We start from the raw sequence: 25,738 nt of genomic DNA, 5'->3' as shown, positions 1-25,738 counted from the left end.
TAAGTAGGACTTGTGTGAGAATGCGTAATTGAATATTTTGTTTAATTCACATTCAAGAACATTTTGACGAGCACTAACGGATAGAGTGATTAAGAGTTTATTGGTCACAACGAGGGGTACATCTATAAAGGGTATTTTATATTTTGTGTTATTTTTTATGATTTTGAAATGGTAATAAATTTGCTAAGGAATAAGATATTTTGATTGTCTACCTGACATGTTTATTATTGCGGGTACGAGATATGATGACCTGACCTATGATTTTTTGGCTAAGATGTCCGTGGGTGTTTAACGTCTGCTGTTTGATTAAATTGGTGTTGGGGTACCAGGATGAGATTTGAGATTTATTTACATGTATATATTTTTTTCGGGGATAAATAATAGGTTTGGAAGATTTTTGATCTTTTGATAAGTTGTTGGTTGGACTTAAGATTTACAAGACTTCAATACAACATTTGAGGGTGGTTTTATGATTGGCTGTCATTTGTAGATTTATAATAATTACTGACCTATATTCACTTTAAGGTTGATCTTTATTGGGCTTTTTGGTTCTATTCTTTTTTGAGAGCACAGGCTGATGGTTGCGTTTGAACCTTTCCTTTGACTTTTCCTATATAGGAATTGACAATAATGGAATGTGTATAATGACGTAATAGTAATGTACTTTTATATTATTATTTGGGTTGCAACCCTGTAGAAGTCAAATGTGCTAAGATTTAAGCACGACGAAACACGTGTTGGCTGCTTTTCTTTGGATCAAATATTGGATCAATAAACATTATTTTGGAAGACCTTGTGAACTGGCGTGTTTATGGATACAGAATACAGAAGCATGGACTAACTGTGCCAACTGAGGAATATTTACTTGAAGAGAGAATGTATATTGACAGCATTGATTTATTGTATATTGAGTGCTCGGAGAAGACCTTTGTGTGATATTATCATCTGCATCTGTGGATAGTTTATCTGCATCTGTGGACTGTGGTGGGGTTGCATGGTAACCAACCTCTCTACCCCTTGGAGCACCATTGGAGACGCAGCATACTTTACTTTCCCCGATCTGCTGAGCGCCCTTTCATATTTCTTGTTACCATTTAATTTAGGATTTGATAACTTCCACAGTGGGATGAAGGCCATTGCCACCTAGATGAAAAACAGTTGCCCCAAACTCAACTCTGATAAGACCGAAGTCCTCATCTAGGTGGCCAACCCCTCAGCCTGGGACAACTCCTGGTGGCCCTCTGCATTGGGAACCCAGCCCACCCCCACGGACCATGCACAAAACCTTGGCATCATATTGGACTCCTCACTCACGATGAACCGCCAGATAAATGCTGTCTTCTCATCATGTTTCCAAACACTTCGCCTACTTCGAAAGACATGCAGATGGATCCCCACCGAATAAATAAAACGCTCACCCAAAAACTCATCAGCAGGTGACTTGACTATGGTAATGCACTGTACTCGGGCGTCACCCAGAAACTCTTCAGAAAATTACAGCCAGACTGGTCCTCGACACCCCCCACCCCAGCCATATCACAAAACACCTCCGGCTCCCAGTCAGCAAATAATCACTTTCAAGCTCCTCATGCACGCCTACAAAGCCCTCCACGATTCAGGACCAGCATCCTTGACCCATCGCCTATCATTCCATGTACTCACCAGACACCTCCTTTCACCCAGCTGGCCCTGGCCACGATCCCTTGGATACTCAAGAATAGACCGAAGGGAGAACCTTCTCTTACCTCACCATCAAACCCTGGAAAACCTGCCTCTCCACCATAGACAATCCCCATTGCTGACCCAATTCAGGAAGGATCTCAAGACCTGGCTCTTCGACTAAACCCCATTGCTCAGATGATCAGTAGCCCCCCCCAGTGCCTTGAGACCCTTACAGTTGAGTAGTCGTGCTTTACAAACCCTGATTGATTGATAGATTGATTGCGTGGAAGTGGGGTTGGGATGGAGATGAAAAGCCAGGCACCAAGTCAGGACTGGAGTGGAAACTAAAAGCAGCCCTGGTAAAAATGTTCAAAGCAGCCCGTTGCTGCAGAAAGCAGCAAATAGAATAAGGCAATAGTTGTTTCATAGCAACCCATCTTGCTCTGAAAGTAGCCCGCTAGCATGCACCCTTTGCGGGGAAGGCCATAGTAGCAACATCACCAAACTGGTCTTATGCCTATCAGAAGGGGTAGCACAGGGCCATCACTCAATGGTGTTTGGAGAAACACCTCTACTCATGGTGGCACAGTGAGCTCTGGGGACTCATGTTTGGGAGCACCATGTTTGGGAGCACCAGGATGTCAATGGATCTCATGATCTGCTCTTGTGTGTCTGTGGGTTTGGCCTGAGGATAAGCCGACTTGAACATCTTACCAAGAAAGCGCTTTAAAATGGATTCATGCTATAGTTGCCTGCTTACTGAGTAGTCTGTATCAGCCAGTTTTAAGCTCCCTTGGGCCAATTTGTGTCTGCCCAGGGCGACGGTAGACAATTATCGAATGGCTTTCCACTATAAAACAGATAAGTAATTATTAAATGGGCAGGAGGACCCCCCCCCCTCTTCTTAATGGCATACAAGAAGGGCAAACATCAAAATCATTGCCAGAATTTGGTCCTGGGCGGAAGTAAGAGGCAGTCAAATTGGAAAATGCTGGATAATGTCACACCTACGCAGTGTTATATTGAGGATTTTTGGGGCTCTTGGCAAGACATATAGCCCGGTTAAGGCGGCTATTGTCACTGGAACCCAAGGCTACGACAGCACGAGTTTTCTGCTATCCTGCATTTTACTTTGACGAATAAACGTGCACTCTGAATACACACCATCTGAAAAATGACCCGTGCCTCCTAGTGACTGTACTCAGCTTCTTTTAGCATGAGCTTGCCGCTGTCCCGCATTTTCATCTTTATGAGTAAGCGTGCACTTTTAATACACCCCATCTGACGAATGATCGGTGCCTCCTAGTGACTGTATCCTGCTTCTTTTAGCTATTGACACCAGTAACTCATGTTAACTATTTCCACATACTAACGGACACCGCGTCAATCTCCATTACTGAAGTTTATAGAATTACTTAAACTAAGAGCAGGACTCCCAGCGGTTCCCGACTGGAAACTATTATTTTCATCTGGTGCCATAAAGCCTAGCGGGACTGTGCACATCAAGACTGAGTCAATAGCAGTGGAAACCGTTACCATTTACTGTTTGTTGGTTACTCCCCTGCCTTTTGAAGCCTATCAGCCTTTTATAACCACCCCATTCTGATATACTTTTGTGTCCCTCCTGATGAAGGCACGCACTGTGCCGAAATGCGCGTTAAGAACTCTAAGAACTTTTATCCCCCAGCCACATGATATCAGCAGCATTTTATAACTTTTTCATGGATCATTTGTATGTTTATTGTATTATATGTATATGTTAATATTTAGATTGTTTTGGACTAAGTGCTTACCGACCGTAACTTGTTGTAAATGCGTTGTATCTGATGTATATGCACATTCATGTATTTTTTCTTTTTCATGTCTCAACTTTTAGATAAACTCCAATAAAAAAAAATTCATATGCTTTAAATAGTTGTTGATCTATTGCACTGAGCTTGGGTTATCCCCCCACATTATGTCAAGAATAGATTAATGTAATGTGAATTGTATTTACTGTCTAGGAATTTTTTCCTCATTGTAGTATTGCCCTGTCCTAGGAGTTCTAGAACCAAACATGGGGTCCTAGATATTTACATGAAACAGCTGGATAATGTCACACTTACCTAGTGTTATCTTGAGGATTTTTGGAGCTCTTGGCAAGACATATTTTGGGGGCCCCTTTATCGAAAACTTGCGCATTTAATTAACCATTTTCTGCTTTTTCAAAATTGCATGATGCCATTAAAGGTTATACTTCCTGAAATGGGGTCACACTGAAATATGTCTAGCCCAGGTCCCAGAGAGTCAGAGGTAAAGGTCGAGAGGGAAGGAGAGAGGTTGAAGTAGAGAAATCGACTGAGACAGAGAGAGGAATCACATTCCCAGGGCCTCCCCTTGGAAGGTGGTGGCCCTGGGTAAATGTTCACTTTGTGCATGCCTTAAAATGTCTCTGCACCTACCCTCTAGATCGAATTTCGCATCTGGGTATCCAGAGATACACGATGCACACTAACAACACAGGTGAATATGCATAAGCACACACATGAAAGCATTGTACCTTCTCAAGGACCTTGCCTAAAATGCCAAAATATTTAAACGAAAAGCTAAGACAGTGAAGACAGAGACATTGCTTCAAGATTTGTTGTCTTTTCTCTTCAAGAGGAAAGCATTTCAAGAATCCATGAATATGGCCATAATTGTACTAAAATATTGTATTTGTAATTTTATAGCACACATTACAATGTATATAGTACATAATGCAAACTGAATATTCTGACACTTAAAATAGGTGCTAATTGTAAACCAACAAATTGTTTCTAACATTAGAACACATTTTTCAATTAGGCCTGCTAGTATAAAAAGTTAAGCTTTGCTTTTACTTGATTTCTTGCAGGGGGCACAACCTACTTACCTTTTATGCCATGATTCAACATCTCTCATGCAAAGTCTATTTGTATCTCTGCAAAAAAAAGGCATGGACCCACTGAGCTAGCGTAATGTAAATTTGAGCTTGTTAGCACCAGGCAGCCCACAGTTCTTAGCATTTTCATTTCTGTTGAGCCCAGCTGAATCACTACTGAAACCTGGGGACCTCTACTGAGTCATTATAGAATGCTAGGCAATTCAGCTTGAGAAAGGTCTAGGAGTAGAACCTCAAAAAAATTCACAAAAAAACAAAAGCAATTGTACACTAAACAAATACTAAAAAATGTAAATATTTTGTTCAATTCACACTCAAATACAGAAAAGTTTTCACAATTTCAGGTTTCAGGTTTTAGAGTCTTTATTTCGATTAAAATAATCATAAAAGACAAATAATAACAAACATTAATTGACGATAAATATATATTCATTGACCATAAAAATGAGCATTAAACAGTTTAAAGACAGTCCTAAAACAAGTTCTCCTTATAGGGAGAAGGGTTTACAAATAAATATCAAGCAATAATTTGTAAGAAAAGGAAGAAAAAAGGGACAATATAGATCACAATAGGGAGAAATCATTAACAGGAGCAGATAGGCAAACTTTACGTAAATAATGCTCTGACCATCAAGGCATTAATAGCAATCCAAGGTTGATCTATTGTTTTGCCCTGAGTATCCAGGCCCAGCCCAGGTATTTGGCCGTACACACTGTGATAACTTCTAGTGTATTAGTTTTTAATACATGAATGGCCTCTTCAGATTTCCTAATGGGCAGGCGCTGGAACAGTGGTTTTAACCATTTGGCCCTTGGTGCCTGATATCTGGGGCAAGCAAACAGAAAATGACCCACAGTTTCCTTATGGCCTGGGCACCATTTACAATGGTCCGTGGTGCTTGATGGCCAGTTTTTCGTAAAGGTGTTCAATGGTAATGTTCCCACCCGGAACTGGTGATATAGTTTCCTATCTAAGGATTTAGAAACCATGTCCCAATATTTTTCGCGAGAAGGGTCCAGTTTGAAAGTAAGGAACCTACCCGTGAGATTAGTGGAGCTTGAGGCATTGATTCTATTCAGACGGAGCGTAGCCCAATACAATTCTTTAAGTGCCAGTTTAGATGGAAAGGTACTGGTGGCAGGGGATAACCAGAGCTGCTCTAAACCCATGTCCATCAGGATGGATTTTACCATTTGGAACCAGGGGATTTTCCCCGATCCCATGATTGACCTAACTTCTGCTACCCCATTTGCAAATAAGGTAAGGTCAGGGGAGGTCCATAGGCGCCTCCAGAAGGCAACCAGTCTAAATCTGGCCATCTCATTAATCGGAGGACAGCCCAAATCCAGGCAGAGGGGAATAGAGGGGGACGACTGTGGCAATCCCACCAGATTTCGGAGAAATTTACATTGTATTTTAAACAGACCCGTAAGATCCATATGGCCCCACAAATCTGCACCATATAAAATCGCGGGATTGATTTTTGCATCATAGATTGTGAGTGCTGGGGTGACCCGCTTAGTGATAGATTTCCTTTGCTCACTAAGGAGACAGCCGGTCAGTCGGGCAAGCTTGAGATGTTGAGCACCAACTTGGGCTTTCCATTTCAAACAACTATCTAACGTGACCCCCAGATATATCATATTCTCTACTTGGTCCAAATTGACACCTCCCATACTAACTGAACTCTGGACAGGGCAGTTCTTTGTTAACACCATAAATTTGGTTTTTCCCACGTTCACCTTAGGGCCGCTGATGGCACAGAACTCCTCAAAGCGGTCCAAAGCCCGCTGTAGTCCACCACGAGTTCTGGAGAGGAGTAAAGTGTCATCAGCAAAGATGAGCATTGGGAAACGCTGTCCTGCCAGCATTGGGGCATCAGTCGGGGTTGATTCAAAGAATTTGACCACTTGGTCGATGAACAATAGGAAAAGGGTGGGTGCCAGTACACACCCCTGGCGGACACCACGGGTAACTGGGAAAGGTTCTGTCACTTGACCCTGTCCTCCCCACCTTACCCTCGCAAAGTTCTCCTCGTGCAATTTGATTATCAAATCAAGCAGTTCTACGGGCATTCCCAAACTCCTCAATACTACCCACAGTTTGTCCCTCGGGACTAGATCGAAGGCGGACTTCAGATCAATGAACGCTGCGAAGATGGTACCGCCGCCAAGCTGTACCACCTTCCAGTAGATCAGGCAGAATCTAAACACCTGATCGATGGTACTGGTTCCTGATCTGAAGCCCGCCTGCATTGGAGATAGAATGTCCTCCATTTCGATCCAGCCTTGGACCCTACCCAGAACCATGCGAGCAATGAGTTTTTGCATGGAGTCTATAAGACTGATCGGGCGGTAATTACCTGGGTTTGACCTACTGCCCTTTTTATAAATCGGTAAAATCTCCGCCCCCTTCCAAGATTTGGGTATTCTTGCCCCTGCAGCTATGGAATTTGCCACCTTGGTGAAATATGGTGTCCACAGAGTGGGGTTGGCTTTGAACAAGTCGACGGGTATGAGATCCATGCCTGGCGCTTTCCCTCGCATAGTGAGATTTAATGCCAGCTCGACCTCACCTTCTGTGAAGATGATGGTCTCGCTTTGAATAGAGAGATGGGATGCCATTCCCAGGGTACTGGGTGGCATGGGATTCACAGCACAGAACTGGGATGAGTAAAAGGTCACCCACTCGGTGGGGGACACATGGTTTACGGGGATACGTGTATCCGGATCCTTCCCCCACTTAACTATTTCCCAGAATTTAATGGGGTTATTGGATGTGGAAGCTTCAAGTAGGTCTAACCAGTACTTGTCCTCCCACTCCAATTTGGCTTCTCCCTGTATTTTCCTGTATGCTAGTCTAGCCGCTTTCACTATACCCATATTCCGGGACTTAACAGCTTTGATCAGGTCAGTGTGGGCTTCCCTACACTTTTTATTGTACCATTTCTGGGGGCGAATAGGTGCTTTGGTATTTCCTTGCCGACGTGGTTGGGAAAGCAGGGATTTTAAATCGTCGAAACAACGATTATGAAGGTTTATAATAAGGTTAGCTGTTTCGGGGTTATCCCCCGACTGGGCATGGATCATCATTTCGTTATGTGTATTATTAACCACGCTAATAACCTCATTTCGTTATGTGTATTATTAACCACGCTAATAACCTCACAATTTCAATTTTGCTTCTTTATTTGTATATTCTGTAAACAGTCGCGGACCCTCTGACTTGGCCTTAAGGACCCACAGGGGTCCTCAGTACACACATAAAGAACAACTGCTCTAAACTACTTAATGATGCTTCAAGTGAGTGGCTAGCAGATTAAACACAGATCTCTGCAGCAAACATATATTAACCACTTCTTTACCAACTTGTATTACAACCTATGACTTGTTAGATTCACACAGATGTTTGAAACAGGCACGTTAGGCCCTAAGATTTTTTTCACCAGTGGACACGTAGACCTCAGACATATTTGGTATGGTACCTCAGTGGGCTAATGTTGCTGCTGTGGTAGGTACAGGTCTGTCTAGGGATCATAGGTCCAAAGCTAAGTGCAGCCATCTCAGACTTCTTTGATATTGGTGGAGATAAAATTGCACCTTTATAATACCTCTATTACTTAGTACTACTAATCTGAAAAACTGTGTTAACAAATTCCAAGTAAATACGTGGAGAAATATAGCGCGCATGCACCTATAGATATATATATATGTTTTTCTTGCGCACATAGAGATGCACAATTAAGAACGCTTTGGCAAATGCAATAGAATGTGTGTTGGATGCCGGACATTTGGTTTTGTTAATGCTTGTTTTGTTTTTTCCCAAAACGTTATTGATGGGGAGCTGCCAGGCATTTATCAAAATAAAAAAAGCTAAATAATTTGTTTGGTTCCTAGCACTGAAGGGAATTACTTTTTGTGGGGATGGGCTTGTTAAAGAGCAGAATGCCATTTCTTACAGTAAAGTTAGCCAATGGAGGAAGTGGGCTGAACCTCTGCCCCAGGTTGCATCCTGTAGAAGGGGGAAGAAACATGTGAATGACACAACAACATACTAATAGATGAAGAAGGCTGGCTAAAAGCCCATGTAAGTATATATATTAGACTGAATTAAAGTTGCCAGAGGAGTACGGCAGGACTGTGTCTTAGCCCCCACCCAATTTTCGCTTTCTATAAATGGAGTGGTGAAGTACCTAGCAGAGGTCCACGCAGATGCCCCCACAATAGGGAGAGTAAAAATAACAGCGTTATTGTTTGCGGATCACACTCTGCTGGTCTCTAAAACCCCCAGTGGCCTCCAGCTACTACTAGACTGTTTCATGGCCTTCTGTGGATTGAGAGGACTGGAGGTCAATACCTCAAAAACAAACCTTATGCTGATGAACCCCCACACATTGTTCAGGGGTAAACTGCTGCACGTGGGACGCCTTTGGAGAGAGTGGACACCTTTGAATATTTGGGTGTAACCCTTGCGGAGAAAATGTCCTGGATTCACCACATCCCAAAACGAATCCTTCAGCAGAGGAAAACCACAGGGGCATTGACTAAGGCACATAGGGTTTCGCAAACAAGGCCGATAGCAGCTCCGCTCGGGATATATATGATCTGAAGGTGGTAGGTTCAGCTCTCTATAGGGCTAAAATCTGGGGGTTCGATAATTTAGAGCGCCTTCTCCACACAGAAAACAAATTCTTGAGGTCGCTCTGAGAGTACCCCGCTCCTTCCCCAAAGGCTTGACATTGGCAGAACAACCATAGTGGACAAAGCAAGACTACACCCCCTTCTTTTCTCTCTGCATTTAAAACAAACACCTGAGCTCACCCACTATGTAGCTGCCCTTAAAGAAGTCCTTATCCTAGATCGGTTTTAAAAAAATTGGGTGGTTTAGCAATATACAGACACTGCTTTCCGCGATAGGCCTGGGGAATTTGTGGGTTGAGCCCGATGTTAGCTTGCTGCCTAGTAGAGACCAGGCCACTAATAGCTTAAGCAGTAGCCAAATTCCTGGGGAAAATGTGGTTCACTAGGAGGCTCGTACTGAAGAACGGCTGAACCGCATTTACAGCTTTTAACTCGATCCCTATCTTAGGTAGCCTATAGTCATAGCTTATGCCACACATACTGATAGCATTCGAATTTGTGGCCATGCCTCTGTGATTATGAACAAGGGTTATCTGCACAGCATCCCTTGGGCTCTTTTTGTGCTATGGCAATATTACCGAATTACTCTTTTACATATTGTTGCTTTATTTACCCGAGCCACCACTTCTTTTTTAACAGAGCTAAGTGAACAATAATGTAGGCTGTGCCCCCATTGGTCTCCTCAATATGTATGCAACATGGTACCCTTGCACTAAACGCACTTGCACCTTTTTCCATCTTTTCAAGAGGTCCAATCAGAGAGAGCCTCCTCCTCAGTGTATTTCTGTCCAGGTGTTATTCTACCTGCTTGAAGATTTTTATCAATGTATTGTTCCTTTACGAATCGTTGTTTTTACTGTCAGTCTGGCTGTTTTAATTGATGGAGCCACCTAACTGGAATACAGACGTTGTACTCATAATGCATTAATGCTATGATTTAAACAATGTACTTTTACATTATATGCATTTGCACATTTATGTAATTCCCGTAGGCTACCAATACGTGTGAACCTTTTATCCAGCCTACTTGCCACCCTACGTCCCAATTTTAACCATTTTTATGAAGTTGATTTATTTGAATCCGTCAGTTAACTTTGTTTGTAGAATGAATTAAGTCAATGTATGTGTTAGTGAATCCACTACTTGGTACTTCTTTGCACTTCGATGGTCGTAATGACCGAATAAAGGTTTTGACTGACTGACAATATATATAATTTTAGTAAAATCAAAAGGACTTGCCTATCACCACACCTAAAAGAGTGCTGGAAATGGATGTTCCAGTGTTTCACATGGGCACCTTAAGTTTGGAGTTTGCTGTAAACAAATCTAGTCACCCTATTACTTGTGCAAGCCGAGTGCTTCACCTGAGGCCACCAACCATGGTGCTGTATCTGTTGAAATTGTGAGAGTCGCCACCTTCTAGAGGGTATCAATGAAGCTGCTGTGGCTTGGGCTATCTGTTGATGTATTCCTGAGCTACATTTAGTTTGCACTACTGTTTTTAAGAAAATTCTTGATGTATCAAGTCATGTATTCTCTTGATCATACAGAAATTCGTTTGCTAAATGTGGGCTAATCCAAATCTAAACTAATATAAGAAAGAGAGAGCCCAAACCTTTGAGGTGGGTAATCTCAGGAACCACAGCACCAATCACAACATCCAATACAGCGTTGGAAAGGGCAGTTGCAGCAGAAGGACATAGGCTATGCAGACACCCACCATATACATTTAAAAGGTAAAATGTAAATGTAAATGTATGAAGCTTATATAGCGCATGACTTACCCTGGGGCATCTCCGCGCTTGCTTAGGGAACCCGTCCTGGTATTCCCCTGTGAGATAACCCTGGCAGGGTATCCACAAGGTGAAAGCCAGGCATCCCACCGCGAGGGGCCGATGTGGAGATTAAGCAAGCTATTGCCCAGAGTCGCAGAGTGTGAACCCGTGAGTCGAGAAGGCACCGGAGCGAGAATTAACGAGTCCGTGGAATTATTGAGCCCAAGACCCGCCGAGGTCGCAGAGTGTGAACCCGTGAGTAGAGAAGGCACCGGAGCAAGAATTAACGAGTCCGTGGAATTATTGAGCCCATGACCCGCCGAGGCGGGGAATTGAACCCTGGTAAAGAACCGTGCCAGCAAAGTACTCCCTTGTGGGAGTGTCTGCGTTGTGTTGTGGGTGTGTGCTGGGGGCGTGACAAACGCTGGGGGCGTGTGGTACGTTCCGCCCTTCATGCCATGTCTCATATTGTGTGCTGTGGGCGTGTGCTGGGGGCGTGGGCGTGTGCGGGGTGCGGGATTACGGAAAAAAAGCGAGCGTTGTGCCCAATATTTCATTGTTTTTTCTTCCCAGGTTCTGTTCATTCCAGCTCCGGGTGTCCAACCTGCTCCCTTTAAATACCCCTGCACCCCATAATCATAACCCACCCTTACTCCTTAAAATATCCGCACACCCTTAAACACTAACCCATCTTAACCCTATAAAAATACCCTGTACCCCAAAACCCAAACCTATCCCTAAACCCTAAAAATACCCCTGTACCCCAAAACCTAAACCTAGCCCTGAACCCTATAAATACCCCTGTACCTCAAAACCCAAACCTACCCCTGAACCCTAAAAATACCCCTGTACCCCAAAACCCAAACCTAGCCCTGAACCCTAAAATACCCCTGTACCCCAAAACCCAAACCTACCCCTGAACCTTACAATACCCCTGTACCCCAAAACCCAAACCTAGCCCTGAACCCTTAAAATACCCCTGTACCCCAAAACCCAAACCTACCCCTGAACCCTAAAAATACCCCTGTACCCCAAAACCCAAACCTAGCCCTGAACCATAAAGATAACCCTGTACCCCAAAACCCAAACCTATCCCTGAACCCTAAAATACCCCTGTGCCCCAAAATCCAAATCTAGCCCTGAACCCTTAAAATACCCCTTTACCCCAAAACCTAAACCTACCCCTGAACCCTAAAAACACCCCTATGCCCCAAAACCCAAACCTAGCCCTGAACGCTAAACATACCCCTGTTCCCCAAAACCCATACCTATCTCTAAACCCTAAAACAACCCCTGTACCCTATAACCCAAAACTATCTGAACCCTTAAAATACCCAAACACCCCAAAACATATACCTCAGTACCCCAAAACATATACCCCTATACCCATACTTACCTTATCCAAACATTTAAAAAAAACATGCTTTTACCATTCATGCATTTACAACGAATTTCGTTGTAAATGTATGTGTGGTAAAAGCATATAAAATGTAATGCCATGCGTTATAATGGCATTGCGGAGTCATGGTACTTTCGTAATGAAAGTATGCGGAGTGATGGTATACGGAAAGAAAGTTGCGGAATAATGGGTGTTTATCCTCCCCAGGTAAGTACATTGGTGGCACGGCGGCCCACATCTCCAGCAACATACTCATATTTTTTCACCACCGATTTGAAAAATGCACAGGTCTCTCTCATTGATAGCCAGCACCGACATACACTTTTAGACACACCTCCCGCCACGAGTTCTAGAATTGAAAACTTCAGAGCTGGGGAGCTACGTTCGAATCTCGGCATCAGCTCAACATCCTGTGATTCCAGGCAAATCGCTTTGTCTCCCCGTGCCTACCACAAATGAATGTTTTCTTCTGTAATGTAAATTGTGCTCATGCCTTGTTGTCGAGTTTGTGCTATATAATATTGCAAGGAAAAATAAAGTAGGGAAGCTCGAGTTCACACACTACTGAACGCGCACTCTTAAGTGCATCAGCAGTGCACTGTGAATCAGAGCATTTCACAGCCCTGTCACAGATAAGAAATGCTATCAAAACGAAATCCTACAAAACAATATACTACTGCCCGGCAGCAATTCATACCCGGACAACGTCGGGACGGGCTGCTAGTGTTATATAAAATGCTGCTACATTTGCACACAGGAATGCATCAGAGTAAATAACAGGTGATTTACAGTTGAAACAAACCTTTTGTAATTGATTCCCGTCAATGCATGTGGAGGTTAGGTATGAAACCGTTCATTGAGTGACTATACTAAAGATGTAAATGTCTAAATATAATTATAACAGTGCAGTGTTGAGAGGTCCGTTGAAGACGATGAAGTGACTCAAGGCTAATAATGGCTGGTGTAAGCCTTCTGCTACAACATTCCAATGTTTATATTTATGTTTCTCCCTCTTTAATTTAGAACATTACCCTCAATAGGTTGAATGTTCTATTTAGAGGCCCTCTCCCTTGTTATAGGCCTTCGCCTGTGGCTCAGACCTATGAGGTTCAGGGCCTTTAACATTCGGTATAGCCCTCAACGGTGGGCGATAAGGCTGTATTCGAACATTACAATGTTGAGAGCTCTATTGAAGACAATGAAGTGACTCAGGGCTAATGATAGCCTGCATAATTAGCCTTCTGCTTCAGCTCCAATGTTTGTCTTTCTGTTTCCTCCTTTTTAATTTAGAACATTCTACCCTCAGTGGAAAGAAATGTTCTAAAAACCTTATAGTCCTTCTACCTCAGGCTATACTGGTTTTTAAAGGCCCTCTCCATCGTTATAGGCCCTCGTCCTCAGTTTGGTCCTATTACTCAGGTTCAGGATTGTTAATCGGTGTAGCCGGCTGTAAGGATTTAATAATTCAGTCATAACAACGTTTTGGAAAGTTGTCAGGTTTAAACACACATATTTTTGTTTTTAGTGTATTTCCGTGATCTCTACTTCTTCGATCACATTTTTATGAACTTCTTTCAGGTCAGGCTCTCCTCCCAACCAATTTAAGAGTGCATATGGGAACAACTCTGGGCATACTGAATTTGACCTGGGACTGCAACGTCACTGAGGACATGCTGAACTACAAGTATGAGGTTGAAATCACATCACCTGAATTCTATGGGTGGAGCCGCAAGCTTAAAGTAAAGTATTTTGTTTATAATAAAATTAATAAAACAGTGATGTATGTAATGCTTTAAATAATCTTCATCATTGTTTTATAGGGTATTCAGATCGATCATTGTTATTTACTGTTCCATCAAAAGCTGAGACTAGCTAAACACAAACCAATCTTGACAACACCTAAAAATGGACAGAGTTGATTGGCTTGTTAGGTCATCATGAGATCTCTGAATAGCAAAAACTAGCAATCAGGGGTGACTGGTGATCTTTGAAAGCAGTTGGGCGTAAATATCTGTGGTGAATGCCATCGAGTGAGAGACTGTGGCAAGCAAAACCAACTTTCTTCTTTCTTCTTTCTTGGAGCATTGCTAGGCAGATGTATCAGTGCCATACAGCTGTGTTAGTGCTCGGGTTACAGACACATTACATGTTTAGATAGCAGACAGGTTTATTGTATTTTGGGAAAAAAGATTCCTCAAGTGTGGGAAGGGTTTTGTGGCTGCCTTTTGTCCTTGGAGCACCGCATGTAAATATGATGTCTGATACACTTTAACACACTGTTTTGCACAATCTTTAACCTGCCACTCCACTGATTTACTAATATTGTATAGGGTTTACAGAATTACATGTTAGCCAATAGGCAAGAAAAGATGAGCTCAAGGGAGAACCGAGATAAAGTTGCTGAGAACCTATTTAAGAATCTTAGTGAAGGCATAACAGTTAACAAAGCAGTTACACAGGTAATCCTAAACCTAGGTAGGGACTCAAGACAAAATGTATTAGAATAGACAGGAAGTCGGAGATTTCAAAATGGTGGCATGGTGTGGCTCTTAAATAGAATACCACAGGGACTATGCTCCCCGATTTTTTCAATGTATGATGACTTGGATGAGGTTCTATTACTAGTTTGGGAAAAATAACTAACCAGTAATTCATTTACATTGATTACCATACTGATGGAAAATGCAGAAAGGAAAGTTACTAAACTTATAGAAGAAGTGGATACCATTGAAAAGGAGATTTTGGATCTTAACTCACTAGCAGCTATCAAAAAAATTAAGATATTCTTGATGAGATTCTTACCAGAATTGAATAGGACATCAAACAGAGAAAAGCTAGGAAGCTTAAGAGGGACAAAATAGACTACTTAAGAGTTTTTGCTTTTGCCAAACGTTTTGATCACTTAGTCAAGCAAGATTCAAACAAAGAAAGAATTAAGACACCATTGATAAGTAAAAAGTTGCCACATCCTGCAGTAACATCTCGAGGAGTGGAGAAGAGGATGCTGCAGAGAGTACATCTAACTTAACTGCAGGCAATACTTTTTTTACGGGAAGTATTGAGGATCAGGATGGGGAACAAAGATGTGAGTTCCAGAACAAGAGGGCAGGTTTTGGCAAAACAAGGAGCGGAACGAGAGGCAGAGGGTGGACCAAAAGAGAGACGAGGGATGCAGACTAGATCTTGGAACAAGAACAAATAATGACTATGAATCCTGCTTTGAATGCTCATGTTGTGAATTTATCAAGTAAATTGTTAACAAATTATATGATTTCAGTGCTTAAAAAAGGTATGAATTTCTGTCCAAATGCTGTATATGAAATTATCGATACCAAGATTGATATATATACATTTGTCAGACAGCTTAAATTAAAGAAATTCATTGTTACAAATGCTGAATCTAATAAAGTGCATGCACAAATGACTCTGGTTGAGGATATGTTAATACAAAATGTTTATGATACAGCAATGTTACTTTCCATTATGGAATGTGAAGATGACACTATAACCATTCATAAAGTACTACAAGATATCGAATTATGTACAGACCTAAGTGGGAGTAGTAGTCCTAAAAAGAAATCAAGACTCCTCAACTATCGTGTGGCAATAATATTGATTTTCTTTTTTAAGGCTATTCTGAAAGAATTAGATGGTTGGAACAATAAACTGAATCAGACAAAAATGAAGACACGATATCATCATTATAATATTACCCCAAAATAGTACAGGGTACTCAAAGAACTGAGATTAGACCACAGTTTGGTGATAGGAGAAGCAGATAAAAGGGGGAATATAGTCGTAATGGATAAAAATATGCATGATGATGAAATTCATAGAAAATTGGATGACACTACATGTTATCAGAAATTGGATTATAATACTGTGCTAGGGATTTCCAATCTTATTATTTCTAACTTGAAATGCTGGCAAGAACAAGGCTTACTTAGTGATGATGAATACCACTATTTATTAGTGGACCATCCTAGATTACCCCGCCATTATACACTACCAAAAATGCATAAGAATTCCCTCTTTCCACAGAAAAACCTATCATCTCAGGAATCGGGGGTCCGACTGACAGACTATCCGAGTTTGTTGACATTTTCTGGTGCCCCGCTGTTTCCAATCTCCCATCACACATCAGGGACACCAAACATCTATGAAATATTCTTAATGATGTAACATGGGAGAACGGTATGATCCTTGTTCCTATGGATGTAGTATTGTTGTATATGAATATACTGTACCATTATGGAATTAGGGCTATGAAATGCCTTTGTTACAGGAGATCCATTGAATTTAAGTGCCACTCAAATATGCTAATAGTCATGTCACAACTCATACTGGAGAACAATGTATTTCTCTTTAATGGAGGTTGGTATAAACAGAGCAGCGGGACTGCGATGGGATCCAGATTTGCACCTTTTTTCGCCAACCTGTTCATGGGATGGTTCGAGGGGGTGCGCATCTGGGGTCTACTGGGTGTAAAAGGGAAAAAAATATACACTATTGGAGTCGTTATATAGACTACTGTTTGATGATCTGGATGGGTGGTATTGGAGAACTTATAATAGACCTTCACAATGGAACATAACCAAGAAAGAATAGTTTTCCTAGATGTGGAACTATGTATCAGTGGAAGCAAGATTGAAAGCAAGATATTTAGAAATGAAATACCAGTATTTGTAGTGAAATACCAGTATTTTCAAAGCGCACAGCTACCTCCGAAGTGTTGTCCTGGCGCTGAGGGGCCCTCGGGAAGATTAAGCAAGCTATTGCCCAGAGTCACATGGTGCTGGGCTAACCTGCTGCTGGCACCGGGAATCGAACTGTGAGAACCACGTAGTCCGGAGTCAGGCACCCTGGCCGCTGCGCCACACCTGTTTCACAAGGCTACTGCCTGAAATGTCTTGCTCCACGCGAATAGCTCTCACCCTAAATGCCAAAAAGATACAATCCCATATGGGGAAATGGTAAGGGCTAGGCGTAATTGTAGTACTGAAGTAGAATTTCAGCACAATATCAATGAAATTGAGAAACGCCTCTACTTACGAGGATATGCCAAGGAAACAGTCTCTATGGCATGTTAGAAGGCACATGCTCTTAAACGCACTGACACTCAAACAAACCAAGAAGGCTAAAAGTAACAACAAGACACTAGTGAGGATGATTATGAATTATCACCCACACTCAAATAAGGTATTTAACATGTTAAGACGCCATAGGCACTTACTTACAGAGGACCAGACACTAAAACCTTTTATAACGAACTCACCTGGGGTCACATTCCATAGAGGTAACACTATACGTAACATTATTAGTCCTAGTTACCCCAAACAACAAGTGTGTGAAACTTGGTTAAACAGGAGGACCATTGGATCGTATAAATGTCGACATTGCAGTCTGTGCAGACTAGCTATCGATGGTATTACTGAATTTGCTCATAACAAGTCCAAAGAATTTGAGATATGCACACACATTGATTGTACCACCAAGTTTGTTGTGTATGCTGTGATTTGAAAATGTCAGAAAATAGATCTGGGAAGTACTATTAGGACGCTCAAGAAACGTATTGCAGAACATTTTATAGCACTTAAGCAACATGATGACAGATACCTCATTGCAGCACATGCAAAAGATTGTGAGGCTTAGGTTACACACCTGAGCTGTAGGTTGCATGGAATTGAAACAATACAAGGGGTTGTAAGGGGAGGTAACCAAGAATTTAGGTTACACCAATGTGAGGCACTCTAGATTATGAGATTACATGCTGCTGAAATGGGTTTGAATTTTGATTATTAACTACAGTACTTCCTGGGCACCTGATTTAAGTAATAACTAGTATTTGATAAGAACTTACATTCATACTAATATATAATATCTTTTTCACATGTGGCCTCTATGATAATTTTCATTTTAACCTATACTAATTAAGATAGACTCAATTTGCTATATTACTTCTGAAGACATGCTCTATCGCTCTATAGTATTTTCTAATGAGTTAGTGACCTGATATATTGCCCCATGTAATAGCAGATTGATTGACCGGCCTGATTTAATATCTGTAAGATTTCCCTAATATACATATAGAATTGTCTTGATGCATACCGTTAGGTCCTCCTATCTATCCTAGTTATTACTACATAATATGTAACGGATTTAGCTGACTTGCATTTAATTGTATGCAAAATATAGATTTTAACCGCCAAATATTGATCCTTTACCTGAGGAATGACTGCTTATACCACAAATAATCATGAAAATCAAATGAGGAACCAGTATATTCATTAGGTGCGTACGGACATTACAAATATTGTTATGCCGTCTCAAGCATTGTTCTAATAATGTGAACAATACCTAATATGTTTGCCAAGTCTTCTTACATGCATTTACTGATATTGCATGCTCATTACAGATTGATCACACTAATAATATTACAAACTATAATGTGAGACTACACCAGATTCATATAAACTTTATGTTTCTTTTATATAATGCATTATGATTCACCACTTTAATATAGCTACACTCCAGTAGTCTTTAAATAAGATTTTTGATTCCTTGGAGGCTCCTATACTTGGACAATTGTTTTGTAAATATGTGTATATACTGATCTGCAGGAAGATTTGCTGTTACATGATCAGTTGGGTATAGCACTGGTGGTATTTACCACAATTATTTTGCCAATCAGTTTTGTCTTCTATACAATATATGCTGGTTTTGATTTCTGGTCTTAGATTTTTTTTAATCATTTTGTGAGACTGTCTCGGAAGGTACTGACCCTTTATATTTGTAATTACGTTTCAGAGACAATCTGGAACCTTAATGATTACTCATATATATTGGACTAGAACGACTGAGACAGAACATGTATAAGGTGGTCATAATATTAATATATATTCTCTGGTAAGAACTGTGGTCATACTGAAGATATACTTATTTTACCTTTGAGGGATATGCCAGTACTGGTGTGACTCTTATTTGTCTTTAGTTATTGGAGACCTAGTATACACGATGCTCAATTTGGAAGATTTGTCTGGAATATGACATAAGGGTAAGCCATAGGACCTCTATAGACAGTAGACCAATACTTCAACTTTTGGTGATTTATTTACCCACTTAACTAAGATACAAGTAGTGGATTCTACTTTTACAACTTTTTCTTCTTACCCTTTTATTATATTTTGCGCTGGGAGGTGTTTTGCACACGAACATAGAATGTCCCATCTGATCACTCTTTCTTTAACTTTGAGCCCTTTCCCAATAAAGAGGTTGCACTGCATGCAACACTTGTGGCAAATATTTTACCATAAGAAAGGACACTAATGTTCGCAATGGTGATGGAACAGTAGATATAAGAAGTGCCAATAAGGAACAATCCTTACAACGATGAACATGTGTGGATTTTGAAATTTTGATTTATTATTGAGTGCTCAGGACTGATTTTGTATTGTATTTTTTGGGGAAAAAAGTCCTCAAGGGTGGGTAGGGACTTGTGGCTCCCTTCTGTCCTTGGAGCACCGCATGTAAATAATGATGCCTGATACACTTTAACACAGTGTTTCGCTCAATCTTTACCCTGCAACTCCTCTGATTTACGAATAGCATACAGGTTACACCAGTACCAAATGGTAGGATCTCAGACATCAGTAGTGACCCTGTTGACATGAGAGGTCAGAAGATTCCCTCCCTCCATCTGCCTGTTACACCAATGGACAACTATATTTTTGAGTTGGAGATTAGTTTCCCATTTATGGTCTCAGTTTCGGAACTCTGGTAAGAATGGACACCAATGGGGTGGACTCTGGGAGGGAGATGTAGCCTATTTTTAGGGTTCAATACTCTAACGGGGGAAGTAATGGGAAAACTACCATTCCTATCTCTAGTTCTCAATGCAGTTCAATACCACTGGATGTGGGGTATCGGGGTGAGGGGGGGGGAGTGGGGTCTAGGTTATGAAGAGCCTCGTCCGTCTCAGAAAACAAACACCTCTCATCTGAGATGCCTGTTGAAGTGGACATTGAAGTGGACAAGAATCTACCTTCTGTCATACTCCTAGGAATTTCTGTTCTGTTGGTATTGCTAGAATGGCTAATGGAGGGTTAATTCTGAGCCAAATTGGTATGATTACCGCGGGGCACATTTGCAGATTGCGAGGAGGTGCACAGATTATCCACCTGGTTTTGTTTTCTCTACTAAAGAGAGGCACAGGTTCTTAATAAAAGATTCTAACTTGGACATCATATCCTATAAACCTTCCACAAAACTTTAAATTAAAATGTCAACTCTCTCATAAAAATTATTCATCAAGGCTTCAATATGCATATTTAAAATATTCAATGTTTGTGTTAAGTCTGCATTTATATCATGATTTTGTGAGTCCCCAATTTCTGAAGGGACATTGGTGCCCTTGGAAGGTCTAGCCCTCAGACTAACTGTCCTCTTTCTAACACCCATATCCTTCTTTTTCTTTTTCCTTGCAAGCTGAACGGATTCCGAAGGGGAGGTAACTGGGTCATGATAAACCTGAGCCACTGTGACTACCTATTGGAAATCAAGCCATAATGGGGGGCCTCTGGGTGGTTTCTCAAATACCAATCCGGATTCTTCCCTACTCTTCTCCTCCGTGAGTTGGGCAGTAGTGGCAATTGTATATGTTTACCCCTTTTCCCAATTTGTCCTCCACCCATTGAATTTCTTCATTTAAAGCCCCGCCTGCTGAGTTAAGAAATGAGATGATAGAGGGACATTTCCAGGATCCCCTTGGAGCACCAGAGCCAGGGGGACAAGGGGATTTTCACTTACCCATCTTACTCTTCAAATTTGGAAATGTAAATGGAGGAGCCTAGCCCCCTCCGGAATCTGACAGGAGCAAATGTGCCCGCTCTAGGCTGAGCAGTGCCAAAATGCAAGCCCCTTCTCTGGGGCAGTTTGGGATAGATAGCTCTGATTGAAGCATGGTCAAGACTGATTTGCATATAAGTTGGGTCCAAACTAAGTGAAATAGTGTGCACAATAACTATGTATTGAGATGCAGCCTGAGTAATTTCCAGTGGCTGAGATTAATTCAGGCATTCCATTCATCACCTTTTTGTATATTTTAGTCTTCTGGGGTGTAGCAAGAATGATGGGCCTTGTGGTCCTGCCACCGAATGTACTTCAAATGTGTCCTCTGAAGGCTCACTTCATTCCATGATGTTCAAAAATGTGCAGATTAGGCAAATGAGGTTTGGGCTGGCACGGTCTTGTTCAGACATGGATGGGCACAGACAGGCCCACTCTTGGGCAAGTCTTCACCTGAGTGTGCTCCTGGGCGTATTCTCTCTCCCTTTGAATCATCAAGGAGCAGTGCTCTGCTGGGAAGCTGGAGGCCAAAATTTTAGGCAAAATCTCTCTAGCAATCTGAGAGTACACTCTTCCTCCAAAGAGAACAAATTGTCTGCTTTGAGAGCATGAGTGTAGACTGCTTCCAAACTCACATGAGTGTTTCTTTCACCTGACGTTTGAGGTCATAGAGCTGTACAGTGCTGCCTATATCAGGCAGAGATATCTAACAGTATCAAAGTCCTTAAGGTGAGAGCCTTACCCCATAAAGAATACAATACCAAGGTTTCCAAAGTCTGTCAACCAGCCCTCACCCCTCACATTTACAAATTTGTCAATTTCGCTATTCAATCTGCTGCATAAACATGCTTCCTCTAAATATGACCCTTAATTAAAGAATAATAATATGGAACCAGAAGCACTTGGCAACCATCACTCAATATCTGGGTCCTTTTGGTCGGACTGTCATTACTATGATGAAACCCATTTTTGACAGGGACACATGATATATTTTTCATAATTCACAATATATATCATGGATCCCTTGAAACATTGTTTTTTACAACTGAATTTAGTGTAATAAAGGCATGCAAACGTGTATTATATAAAGTACTGGGCTATACTTATATCATGCATGGATTCTTCATAAAACAACCCAGGGACAATGGAATTATGAGATCATGTGGCATTTACTGTGTAATTATGGATTTACCACCCCTGCTACATAATTTCAGCATAATTTGCAGATTTGAACAAAATTGATGTGTTTAGCTCCAATGAGTCAGAATAATAGTGCTAAAGATGTGCCACATAATTTGCCTTTTCTTGCCACATGATTTAGATAACGTTGCCACATAACTTTGTTCTGCGTTTTCACATAATCCCTGGCCCTGACAATGGTAAAACGCTGCCCAGTGGTTTGCGGGGTTATTACGATAAAGCCATATTTCACAGGTACCAGGTAAATATTTTCCCTATTTCACTATTCCTGTGAAATATGGATTTTAATATCACTGCATTTCTGCATTTAATACAATCACATTGCCATAACATCCAAATAAATGAACAGATTTACACTAACCTATGTAAGAAAGCAGAACTTTATTCTGAAAGGATGCTTTTTTCGATTTGGTGTAAATCTATCTATTTGAGATAGTCTTTTCTGAAATTTGTTGGGCGACCATAGAAATAGAAGAGTTTCAATTGAAAGATATCTCTGCCCCTTAAACTTGTGAGCTAAAAACTTGCGAGTTCTGTCAATTACATTTGAATTTTTAAGAAATGTTATTGGATGATGAAGGGGCGTATTTATGTTTATTTGCAGTCTTGAAACACACAAATTCGCATGAATTTGAAAGTTTCGCACCCTGCAAAAAACTGACAGAAAAGGGGAGACAAGATGAACAGTTGTAGGCTACAAAAATGAGTGAAAGGGTATCCGGCAGCATGTAAAAAAATCAACCACATTATGAGAAGATCATTACTAGTAGGCAGTAAACTTTCAAGTATGTAAAAATCCACAAACACGAGGGCACTATTTAGGAAATGGAAATGGGCACCATTTTCACAAACGTGCATCTCTCTGAATTTGTGGGTTTCAAGTACACGCAAAAAATGAATACTCATATACGGCACAACTAAAAGCAAGATTGAAGGACAGGGCGAGTGAAGGCCCTCTATCTGGCCCTGGCTGCGCAAGTCCAAAAGACGTAAGCCATGAGCAGCAGGAGTGGATGGCTTTACGGGTTAGGTACACGGCTGTCCATGGTGTGTTGGGTTGGCTGTAAAAATGAAAAGTTGGGCACCACACGGAGTCAGGTGAATCACCAGTTTAGGACCCGTACCCTCCAGATCTTCCCCCGCCGCCCAACTACCCTAGACATGCAAGATCCCCACATTTGAAACCACCAAGAGATTCAGGTGGGGTAAAAAAGGCCATGTTTATTCACAACATTGTATAAACATGACAAACAATAACATGCATATCTTTATTTACAAGTTACATTCATAACTACTTTTATGAGCATACCATGCTCCAACACCTTCCCAACCCTAAGGGAGGAACACCATCTGGTTCGCATCACGCAACTGGGCACCCTACGCCAAGTGCCGTGCACCTGCCCCTTAGAGTGGTGGGTCCCGCCCTTCGATCCTTGTCCGCCATTACCGGGGCCCACCTCTCGACCACCAGGCTGCCCAGGGTCGCCCGGGAGGCTTGAAATCTGTCGCCCTAGCCTCCCCAGCCAGTGGTCACTTCCTCCCAGTGGAGAGCTTGCCATATCCCTCCTCAGAGCTGGCCTATGGATCCCGGCAGGCGGTCTCCCATCCATTTTGTTTAGCCACTAGTTACTGATCGCAGGTCTCTTCTCCGCCACAAGGGTGGCCAAGGCCCACAGGTCTGACACCCTCCCCACCTGCTTTCAGGATAAATGACCAAAGTTCTCGGATAAAAGTATCAGCTCCAAAGTCCGACAAATGTACCCCATCCTGGTGGTACATCATTGCTCCGGAAATCATCCGGTGCTGGAGGTAGCGCAAGCGGCCCTTCACTGAGCACAACCTTGCTAGTTCGCTGTTCAATCGCCTCACCGAGACGTTCAAAGATCAAGGACGCACTCCTGGGCCCCATGCCCTGCGTGATATCATGCCAGACCATACTATTTTCGTTGATGGGAACTCATGTCCCAGCCATGCAAACTCTGCTAGTAGGGCCTCCTTGACGGCCAAGCGCCCTCTGTCGACCATGTCGTTGCCTCCCAAATGCAAAATAATCCAATCCGGCGATTTGTGCTCTCGTGCCCTGAGCTCCTCGACGATCCGCCTCAAATCTCGGATACGCATCCCTCCAACGCCATGCCATACGAATTCGGTCTCGGCCAATGCGGCCGGTTTCACCACCTCTCTTCGCTGCAAGCGCACCGCCGCGCGACGCTCGAAAGAGTGCCCGAGGACCCATACCACGGAAGCGGGCATACTAATCAGAAAGGAGAGAGATGAAGCCGTTAGACACTGCACACATATGTTTTACAACAATACAGGCCGTACATATCGCTTATAGCAGTCAGAGGTCCAGCGACCTACGCTTTTCACCATGTTGGGAGCGAGACCGGCCCCCGCCGCCAAAGTTGCGGCGCCAATCCTAAAGGAATGAGAAGAATAGCCCACTGCTCCCAGGCCCAGGTTCCCCAGAACCAACCCAAATACTGCCTTAAACTGATATAGGGACAGGCAATCCCCATTCTCATGGACGAAAAGAGCCGACCCCCCCTGCTGGGCGTCAGGCCAGGTACGCCTGCATGCGGGATACGGGGCAGGCAGCTATCCCCGGGGCTGGCAGCAAATGGATGGCGACCCCCTTTCCAGTTTGGTCTGTCTTGGACCGCCCCAACCGCACTACTAGGCCCCCCGGGGAAATGGAGATATCCTTGAACTGCAAGCCTCCCCCATGGTCTACCCTGGAGGCCCCAACTATCTCACCCAGGCGAAAGGCCCCGTAGAAGGCCAAGCAGAAGGCCACCCCCAGCATGGATCCCTCGAATGGTGACTGGCAAATAACAGGCAGTACCCCCAAAATATCAATCAAGGTCGGGAGATCCAAAGGCCTACGACAGTCCCGCCATGGCCCGTCTAATCGGGCCCATCCTGCCAAGGCCTTCCTGATCAAGAATGACTCCCCGGGGCCCCGTTCCCCCGCCAGTTTAGCAAAGAAGCCTATCGCTGCCAGGGAGGCCCTAGCATAGGACACTGTTTTGCCCTGATCCCGCAGAACCTGTAAAAAGGCATACATTGTTTCCGTAGAAAAAATCCTCGCATTACCCATCTGCTCCACAAATGGTCTATACACATTAAACAGTGACTGATAGGCACGTTTGGTGCGATCACTCAGAGCGGCACCTACCAGCCCCGCTAAAGCGGGGCTCCAATTTTCCACAGTGACGTAGGGAACGTCGTCATGTGCTCCTCCGCCTGCGGGTGGAACCTCCGGAAGTCCTGCAACTAGGAACGAGACCAAGCGTCAGCAGCATGGTTATCAAC

The 25,738-nt window shown here is 42.6% G+C and overlaps 1 protein-coding gene across 2 annotated transcripts in view; it reads left to right on the top strand.

Moving 5' to 3' along the window:
• The window catches only part of LOC147697186 (granulocyte-macrophage colony-stimulating factor receptor subunit alpha-like), a 328,625-nt gene that overhangs the window by 106,698 nt on the left and 196,189 nt on the right, over positions 1-25,738 (top strand). For both annotated transcript variants that reach the window (XM_086934253.1, XM_086934255.1), the window contains exon 3: positions 13,958-14,118. In XM_086934253.1, the coding sequence (XP_086790379.1) occupies positions 13,958-14,118 (161 nt within the window). The remainder of the gene's footprint in view (positions 1-13,957; positions 14,119-25,738) is intronic.

Source organism: Lissotriton vulgaris, chromosome 8, assembly GCF_964263255.1.
Source record: "Lissotriton vulgaris chromosome 8, aLisVul1.2, whole genome shotgun sequence".
Lineage (NCBI taxonomy): Eukaryota > Metazoa > Chordata > Amphibia > Caudata > Salamandridae > Lissotriton > Lissotriton vulgaris.
Note: the sequence above shows the minus strand (reverse complement) of the source record. Positions and strands in the feature narration are given on the sequence as shown.